This window comes from Populus nigra, chromosome 14, assembly GCF_951802175.1.
Source record: "Populus nigra chromosome 14, ddPopNigr1.1, whole genome shotgun sequence".
NCBI lineage: Eukaryota > Viridiplantae > Streptophyta > Magnoliopsida > Malpighiales > Salicaceae > Populus > Populus nigra.
In genome coordinates, this window is record NC_084865.1 from 5,857,698 (window position 1) to 5,867,684 (window position 9,987).

The 9,987-nt window shown below is 30.8% G+C and overlaps 1 protein-coding gene and 1 pseudogene across 1 annotated transcript; both read right to left on the reverse strand.

The window, feature by feature from the left end:
- LOC133672943 (GEM-like protein 4) lies at positions 1-1,892 on the reverse strand. The gene is made up of 4 exons (XM_062093516.1): positions 1,639-1,892; positions 1,472-1,552; positions 1,097-1,371; positions 1-1,011 (listed from the first exon to the last, which is right to left on the reverse strand). The coding sequence occupies exons 1-4, from the start codon at positions 1,781-1,783 to the stop codon at positions 805-807; spliced, it is 708 nt and encodes a 235-aa protein (XP_061949500.1). The 5' UTR covers positions 1,784-1,892; the 3' UTR covers positions 1-804.
- On the reverse strand, positions 1-7,506 carry LOC133673325 (senescence-specific cysteine protease SAG39-like; annotated as a pseudogene).
- Positions 7,507-9,987: the final 2,481 nt, after the last annotated feature.

Consider the following 9,987-nt stretch of genomic DNA (forward strand, 5'->3'; position numbering starts at 1 on the left):
TTTCTGGAACAATACGAGAAAGTTATATTATAACATAAATAGACACCATTTACAGAATTACAGACTCGTTTGAGATGCTATTATGAGTTCTTCCTGGGATATTGTGCAAAAAAAGAAGAAAATGTGGAAAACAAGCATACACGTTTGATAGGTGATAGAAATAACCAACAGCAGGTGATGGCATGTTTTGAGATATGGAAACTTCAGGAAGTAGGGTAAGAGGCTTGTATGGCCATGCCACGAAGTCCTTCCCTGGCAGATACATCACACTGCATTCGGATGTATCCCTATCCGCCTATTTTACACCCCACGAGTTCATCAGCAACAAATACCTTATTCGCTCGCTAACTCCATGACCAACGACTGTAACACCATGGTCAAGTTGAGTGCCACGTTCTCAGTAAAGATGCCACTTAAGTAGAATTGGCACTCAAAATCCCCCAGCATGAATGGAAACGGAAACTTGTTGTTTAGCAAAAGCCTTCACAATGCAGCTTCACCGTTTGCAGTCACATCTTCAAACCGGGTTATCTTTGCTGCATGGCTAGCTTCCATGATGGCGTGGCAAGTGCTATCCGTTCCCTTGTATGGGTAGTTGGCCTCAGCAGTTAGGCCATTTTTTTTGTCAACGAATTTAAAAGCCTAATCAATCAAAACACCATTACAGCCTTGATTTTCACCTTTGATGTTTCAATCAACAAGCTCTTGCTCTAAGAGGGAGAACAATATACCAGTTATTAGCTGAGAGATTCCTTCCATCATGGCTGCCACTTCTGAAAGTGCAAAGAAAAACCTATATTTTGATTACAAATGAGGAGCTGAATGACTTGTATTCGTCTTAGTTTGCGTTATTGCCTGCTGAAGAGACTTGAAAGCTTTCTGGTAGCTGAAGAAACCCATAAACCAGAAATCAAAATCATCTACAGTAACTATTTCTATGTACTTCTCTGATGGCTTCTTCGCATTCTCACTCTGGTTGGCTGTCTTTATCTTTCTTAATGGGACAACTACCTGCATAAATTGATATTATTTAGAGATCAGAGATGCCAGAGAGGGAGGGGAAGGGGAGAGAGACGTCATGTTATTTTGTTTGTACCTTATAATGAATTCTGACCAATTTTCCTTCTGGAGAAGACAACTTAATTGATCTCTCACTGCAGAAGGCAAGCTTTTCAGTAGAGATAAAGAGGAGGCCTGCAATAGGACTAGCTGTGGTTGACAAATAACATTGACAAACTCTCAACAATCTTTCTCCTTCACTAACACTAAATAACTGCCTAAAAACTTTCTTCACCCCTCCTACTTGAAGGATCCTAGCCCCCAAGCTCAGCTTCCCTACAAGAGTTTCAGTGATCTTGGTCCCCAGCCTCACTGCAGTTACAAAAATTGAGATGAATTTAGCATCCTTCCAGCGTTGATTGAGAAGAAATTTGATGTTTCTTAATCACAAATCAAAATTTGAATAACTTACTATGCTCTCGGATTCCATGAGCAAATTTGTCAGCTTTTTTCCCTAGCTTGTTCATCCTTTTAAGCATCGAATCTATTTTATCTGCAAATTAGATTAGCTGGTTAGTGAAACAACCTTATGTCATTTATGGTTGAGAAAGAGAGGAAAGGAGGAAAAGAATGATATACTTTGCTTGCATGCGAGAGCTTTATTTGCAGGACTTGGAATATAGCGCTGCTCAGCATTTTCAAGTAACAGTCTCGGCATCTTCTCAACTGCATATGATGCTGTTCTGATTGGAATTCCAATAACTTGTTTCTGTGAAGTCTTCATAATTTATGCGCAGGGAAGGTTTGATAACTTCTGGACTTAATGACTCGAACTGTCTTTTCGGTGCAGCAGCAAACTTCTGCAGACTAGTGTATTTTGCTGTGAGATATGTAGAGGATGCTTAGATTGATCAAATCTAGCATTCCGCAAGTGTATATAAAGAGGTGTCAATAGTTGGTGAACCTTTTAACTTTTTGGTTGCATGACTCACCTATGGCTCATGATCGACAAGGACTATGGCATACAAATGGGATCATATATATATATATATATATATATATATATATATATATATATATATATATATATTAAGGGAAGATGGAGAAATGATGGCATGTTCGATTGCTTTAAGAAAAGATATCGTGGGGTCCTAATTTTGATTTTCTATTGAGCAACTATAACAATATATTTTTGACTGTCAAATTTTAAATTTCCTGAAATCCATTTTTCAAATATGCTAGCTGATCATGGATCAAGGCGTTTTCTTCTACAATAAACTGGGAATGGGATCATTCTGTTACAGTATCATTAAAAATGACAGAACTATTCACAGAACATGTTAATTAAATTCATGAATAAACTGGTTTCAGGGAGGTGAAAGGTCTCTTCCTGTTTTGCTTACTTTGCTTCCACAGAATATATTCCTTTGAAATATTTGGAAAATCTTTCATCTTTTTCAAGTGGGACGAAGGAAATAAAGAAAATTCTCCTGATTAGTTGGGACATTTCTTAGTCACAAATCCCGACAAGCACCATATGGCTTCTTTCCTTCAATATGCTGACTGTGTGTGGGTATGCCAATAAAGCTTTTTGAGCTGGAATGATAGCTTTCTGATGCCATCCCTCTCTATTTCATTATAACTAAAAAGACATGTCATTTGTCTTGGATCAACCAAATTGTAAGTTGGTCATTACAGTCTTAAAAGCTGTTGGATAGCATGTCAATTGTAACATCAGACGACCAAGATGGGCTGCCACTTTTTCTTTGATCGTGGAAGTTGATGACTTGCAAGGATAAGAAAAACCCTAAAAAACCAGCAAAGGAAAAGTGAATTGATCAAATGGAATAAGACTCCTCTCTAGCTTGTTCTTATCGGCAATGGATTTTTTTTCTCCATTCTTCTTACCTACCTCTACTCGTGAATGCTGAGGTGTTCGTGAGTGGATAATGTATTTCTTTGACTGTGAAGTCTTGCTATTAAAGACCCACCAAGAGACACTTTTGAGTTTAACCTTTATATGCATTGCCTTCACGTTTGAGGAAAGGCAACTGCCATATCATAACCACATCAGCTGCCTTCATTTCTCACTTTGTCAATGGAAGTATTTAACTTAAAAAATGTCTTCTTTCAGGCGGAGCACAAAGCTGACTACAGCAAGAAAGAAGAGAGGGAAAGGGTAGAAGACTTCTCTGCCTGGAAATCAAACAGTTGGGAAATGACAAGAGCATAGATCTATCAGCACTCAATCTATCTCTAAAAACCATTTACAGCCTATTGTGTGGCAAATCAATAAAAAGCGAGTCTTGTTAGAAAATAAATCTTTGATCGCTTAATTCTAAAAAGGAGTTTCACTAGATACTGGGGCTTCAATATATGTTTTAGGTTCATTTCCAAATAAAGAAAATATAAAAATTAGCACCAAATTATTTTGCTCTTTTATTTATTTTACTTTTTGTAATTTCCTACTTTAGAAGAAAAACTTTCATTAATAGGCTTAAACAACCTATTTTTTATTAGAAAAATATTTTCAAAGAAAATTACACGACTCAATAATTATATTATTTGTAATTTCAAAAATTTCAGAATTAAAAAATAAAAATCCATAAGTAGTACTATTAAAAGAATATCTAACAAATGCATAATTTATAGTTTCATGATCTATTTTTTTTCTTAGTAATTGGAATATTTATCTTCGCTAGACACTCTCATACTTTGAAATATTTTAAAGAATATTTTTTATTATTTCAAAATTCATATGATATTCTATCTAAATTTTTATGTGGAATTCTATTAAGAAAATGACAAATAAAATACAAATCTTCACCCCATAAATTATTATTAGACAAACCAAAACTAATCAACATTGGATTATCCATTAAAGTACTGTTTTTTTCTTTCCGCTAAATCACTAAAACATAGTGAATAAGGAGGTGTTCCTTGATATATAATACCATACAATTAAGGAAAGAGACCTATATATATAAATACCTTATATAGAAATAGTTATCATGTGTAGTAAATTCCACCTTCGTATTGTATACAATCCTAAATGTATAAATACAAAGGGATAGTTGGCCTTATTGACAACCGTCACAATTATACAAAAGAATATCTCTCAATAGATTTTAACTATATGTGACTTAGAAAATAAATTTAAATGCATCATTGTTTTAATAGTGTTAAAGTTAACATGACCAACCCTATCATGCCATAAATCACAACATTCAACATTTGTAACATATGAAGATGAGAAAAACTTTTTCCAATATATTATTCTTAAGTTATAAAGATCATTCAATAAATAACTTTTCCAATATAAGATCTAAATATACTAATAATTATTTTATTAGACCCTAGAACAAGAGTAAAACCATTTTGATCCAATAAAAAATGTATAAAGTAAGTTTTTTAACATTAGGAACATAAAGAACTTCATCCAAAGAAAGATTTTTTTCCAAACGATAATTCTAACATGACTTCACCTTATACTAAGACTTAAGCTAGACTCTCATTTCCTATACTCATAGTTTATATGCTTGATACCTGATAATAAGATGAAAATAATTATTTAATAGCACATACATTAATATTAGCTCTAGAATCATATATAAAGTATATACATTAATATACCACCAATTATTTGAGTTAAAAATCATATATAATTGAGCGCTATAAATAAAGTATCCGTGAGTTGGGAAGGAAGAGCTAGCCCTCACAATCACCACATTGGCTTATAATTTAAGAGGCTCTTGAGATCCTGAAGCTTTAGATGCTTGGCAAGCCAAGTACATTATAACAATTCTTAGTAATATGATTGTATTTGTCGTAAACCCAACATTGCACACCTTTATTAATTCATATTTAGGTTGTTTGGATTCTTTGAAATTGAATTCAATTAATTTGGAATCCTTTTAAGAGTATATTTGAATTCCATATGAAATTTAAATGCTAAAAAATAATCAAAAGCAAATCAAAGTGGAGACCCTTTAATTTAATACAATAATTCCTCTTAGAATTGACGTTGAAAATAATATTCTAAAAATACCCTTAATAACACAAACCCTATTTCTTACAATCCCCCCCCACTGTCTTTTTCCTTCTCCTTTTTTAACCCCCACTGTGTCTTTCCCCTCACTACCATAAAATCAATAAATACAAATGAAAATATCGAGGGAATATTTTTATCGGTAAATTTTTGAGGGATTTACCAATGGAAATATTCTCTCAGTATACTGAGGGAATTATAGTGGGAAAAAAAATTAAAACAAAGTAAAAAAAATGATAACATGTCATATTTACCAACAGAATTACTGATGGAATAAATTATGTCGGTAAAATCCGTCGGTAAATTCATTAGTAAACTATAAACACAGTTTATCATATCAATTACAAAGAGAATCATCGACAAAATTTTCCGTCGGTATTTTCCAGAGAGTTCTAGAACTGTTCACTTTCCAATTGCATTGTTAATTGTTGTTCTTTGCGGACAAAATCATCGAGAGATTGAAAAGTCTTCGGTGTTATTTGGCAGTTTTTTGAAAAATTTCAATTAATTTAAAATTTTTATTTAAATATTACAGACGGAATCACCGACGGATTGAAAAATCATCGGTGATTGTTGGCAGTTTCTGAAAACTTTTTATGAAATTGAAAATTTAAATTAAATATTACAAACGGAATAATTAAAATTATTAATATTTAATTATCTATCGGTAAAACCATTGCTAATACGCTCCAATAAAAACATTAATAATTACAAACTGAATCCTCTTATTTCACAAGAGACAAACTCATTTCTTATTCTTCTTCTTCTACTACTTCTTTTTCTTTTTCTTCTTCTTTTTCACTATATGTAAAAAACATCAATATCTATTTCTTTCTCTTATCTTCTCTCCTCATCTCCTTCTCTTTTCCTCCATGCTTGAGTATGTCTTCTTCTTCTTTTTTCTTTTATCCTCTTAGTTTTTTTTAATTAATATGCTTTATGAATTTTTTTTCTCTCCTTAGTTTCACTTGCAACTACATTAAGGTAAGATTTTTCTTTTTTCTTTTTTTTTTCATGATTTTTTTCACTATATTTGTTTTTTATTTTATTTTTAATTGTTTTTGTTCTTAATAATTGTGTAAATGTTGTTGTAAGATTTTTTTTAATATGAGATCAATTTTTAGTTGATTTATTTATAGGATTTTTAAATTTTTAGCAATTGCATCTTCATTTTTTTAGTTGATTTTTTTTTGTTGCAAATTTGTTTGAGTTCATTTTCTTATTCTTTTTTCCAAGCATTTTGAGTATATATTATAGAGTGTTGATTTATGTTGATTTAATTATTTTATAATTTTATAAAATGGATTTTTTAAAATGTTTTTAAATAATTACCAACAGAATTACCAATGGTATTTTTTGAGGGATATACCAACGAAATGAAGGGGATAGTTTTTTTACGCGTCTGTTCCGTCAGTAATAATATTTTTTTTTATTAACAACGTATTTACCGACGGAAAAAAATTACCGATGAAAAATTCATCGACGGAGCATTTCCGTCGGTGTTTTTGTTGGTAAATTATTTACCGACGGAATATGTGTCTTGCACCGATGGAAAAATTACGTCAGTAAAACTATTAAATGTTGTATTGCCGCAGATAAAAAAAGACTATTTCCGTAGAGTAGCAACTTATAGTCAACATTGTCAAATGCGGTCATAGAAGAGTCCATTGCGTGCAGGACAAACATTCCTTGGACATGGGTTCACTGCTGGATCTCCATCAAGAGTGGCATTGAAGTTGTGGATTCTGGAATGATGAACAATGAGAGAACCCAAGAGTGTGTGTGTACGCATACATATTTTTGATCAGCTGTATGATTTTGTAATGAATCAATGTTTTCATGATAAGCCATTGAATATGTTAATTTCCTGAGATCCTTCAAGGAAAGACCTTTTCGGGAGAAGCTTTGTTGTAATTGGGAAATGTTAAAGGTGGGATCGAGCTGGTAATTGCCTGGTTTCATTTGCCTTGGAAAATTCTTCCTTTTGGCACATCCCAAGTGGGATCTCTAGACTAAGACTTTCACATATAAAATGCATTATATGAGATATCAACACTCTCTTGGAACAATTGCAATGACTTGACTCTTTTTTATTCCTTCGATGGCTGCCACTGCCGAGAATGCCCACCAAAAACCTACGTTTTGATTCAACAACAAGGGAAAAAAAAAAAGTGTTAGAAAGTATGTCTTTATATATAAGCTTTCAGTATTATTTTCGCAAGGATGAGTACTTACCACACCGGCCTTGGCCCTTGACAAGGGTAACAGCTCCTTTCTTTCTGCAATCAACTGAAGCTGGCACAGCAGAAACACTTGTGGAGATCGATCACATATGGCCCTTGAATCTATTTCGTGAAGCTTTGAACTCTTCATTTGTAAGATCGATCTGCAAATTGATTGACACCGAGTTTGTAAGATTTGCCGGATTGATTGTTAAAAGCATTTATGCGGGCAACATTTTAGCAAGCTCCTAAGGTGAAGAGCGAAACCAAAAAAATTCATTGGAATTGGTTCGTGAACCTAATGGTAGACTTGGAAGCTATGTCGTCCAATAGTACTAAAGAAGTTAGCAAGCAGGCAGTCACGCGCTGGCTCTCTACAACCTTCGAGGTTTTACTGTATATTTTACCCACCGCTGGTTAAATATTTTATTCTCAACAAAAAACAATTTTATATATAGACTTTTTCAATATATTTTTGTATTTAAAAAAATTCTAAGTAAATATTAAAAATTTTATACATATATGTAATCAAATAAATGAAGAACTTTTTATTAAAGTGAAAAAAAAACATAAACAATGACAAAAACAAATTGAAAAAATTGAGAAACGAGTATAAATAAAAATATTTAATTTCACAAAACATGATATTTACGCAATTGTGTTTGCTAAATTTATTAATCAAAATATTTTTTATTCTATCAAATAATAATAAAAATAGATACTTAAATTAAATAGATTAAATAAAATAAAAGGAAAAAAAATAATATGCAAGGCTGCACATAATAAAAATATTATTTGAAAATAAATTTCTTTTTATTTTAAAAAATAATGTTCATTTATATAAAATATTAAAAAAATATAGATTGATCAGAAAAACCTTCTTAAAAATTAAATGTATAATTAAAAAACAATCTTCATTTCAAATAGGCTTCCTAAATAACATAGAAGGGATATTAATCTAAACATAAATAACAATAAGATTAATTTTAAAAAACTAGAAAAAAAATAAAAAGAAAAAAGCAAGCCCAAGCGCTGCTGAGCTTAACAAGCTAGGCTAGCCCGCTAGGCCCATTTCGTTAGGGCCCACATGCGAGCCTTCCTGACTTGCCCTTATTTTGATTTGTTGCAAATTGTTTGTGAAAAAAAAAAAGATGACGCGTCGCCTACCATTAAAAAACAATTTTTATCCAAAAAGGTTAAATAAGCAAAAAGAAATCACAAATGAGGGATATTAATTTAAACATAAATTTAAAAATTATTTTAAAAATTCATTGGAATTGGTTCGTGAACCTAATGGTAGACTTGGAAGCTATGTCGTCCAATAGTACTAAAGAAGTTAGCAAGCAGGCAGTCACGCGCTGGCTCTCTACAACCTTCGAGGTTTTACTGTATATTTTACCCACCGCTGGTTAAATATTTTATTCTCAACAAAAAACAATTTTATATATAGACTTTTTCAATATATTTTTGTATTTAAAAAAATTCTAAGTAAATATTAAAAATTTTATACATATATGTAATCAAATAAATGAAGAACTTTTTATTAAAGTGAAAAAAAAACATAAACAATGACAAAAACAAATTGAAAAAATTGAGAAACGAGTATAAATAAAAATATTTAATTTCACAAAACATGATATTTACGCAATTGTGTTTGCTAAATTTATTAATCAAAATATTTTTTATTCTATCAAATAATAATAAAAATAGATACTTAAATTAAATAGATTGAATAAAATAAAAGGAAAAAAAATAATATGCAAGGCTGCACATAATAAAAATATTATTTGAAAATAAATTTCTTTTTATTTTAAAAAATAATGTTCATTTATATAAAATATTAAAAAAATATAGATTGATCAGAAAAACCTTCTTAAAAATTAAATGTATAATTAAAAAACAATCTTCATTTCAAATAGGCTTCCTAAATAACATAGAAGGGATATTAATCTAAACATAAATAACAATAAGATTAATTTTAAAAAACTAGAAAAAAAATAAAAAGAAAAAAGCAAGCCCAAGCGCTGCTGAGCTTAACAAGCTAGGCTAGCCCGCTAGGCCCATTTCGTTAGGGCCCACATGCGAGCCTTCCTGACTTGCCCTTATTTTGATTTGTTGCAAATTGTTTGTGAAAAAAAAAAAGATGACGCGTCGCCTACCATTAAAAAACAATTTTTATCCAAAAAGGTTAAATAAGCAAAAAGAAATCACAAATGAGGGATATTAATTTAAACATAAATTTAAAAATTATTTTAAAAATTCATTGGAATTGGTTCGTGAACCTAATGGTAGACTTGGAAGCTATGTCGTCCAATAGTACTAAAGAAGTTAGCAAGCAGGCAGTCACGCGCTGGCTCTCTACAACCTTCGAGGTTTTACTGTATATTTTACCCACCGCTGGTTAAATATTTTATTCTCAACAAAAAACAATTTTATATATAGACTTTTTCAATATATTTTTGTATTTAAAAAAATTCTAAGTAAATATTAAAAATTTTATACATATATGTAATCAAATAAATGAAGAACTTTTTATTAAAGTGAAAAAAAAACATAAACAATGACAAAAACAAATTGAAAAAATTGAGAAACGAGTATAAATAAAAATATTTAATTTCACAAAACATGATATTTACGCAATTGTGTTTGCTAAATTTATTAATCAAAATATTTTTTATTCTATCAAATAATAATAAAAATAGATACTTAAATTAAATA

Coding starts and splice junctions, on each gene's coding strand:
- LOC133672943 (XM_062093516.1), bottom strand. CDS start 1,783: ATGAAGACTTCACAGAAACAAGTTATTGGAATTCCAATCAGAACAGCA. Junction 1,372..1,471: donor TCATGGAATCCGAGAGCATA/GTAAGTTATTCA, acceptor TTGTAACTGCAG/TGAGGCTGGGGACCAAGATC. Junction 1,012..1,096: donor TGGTCAGAATTCATTATAAG/GTACAAACAAAA, acceptor CAATTTATGCAG/GTAGTTGTCCCATTAAGAAA.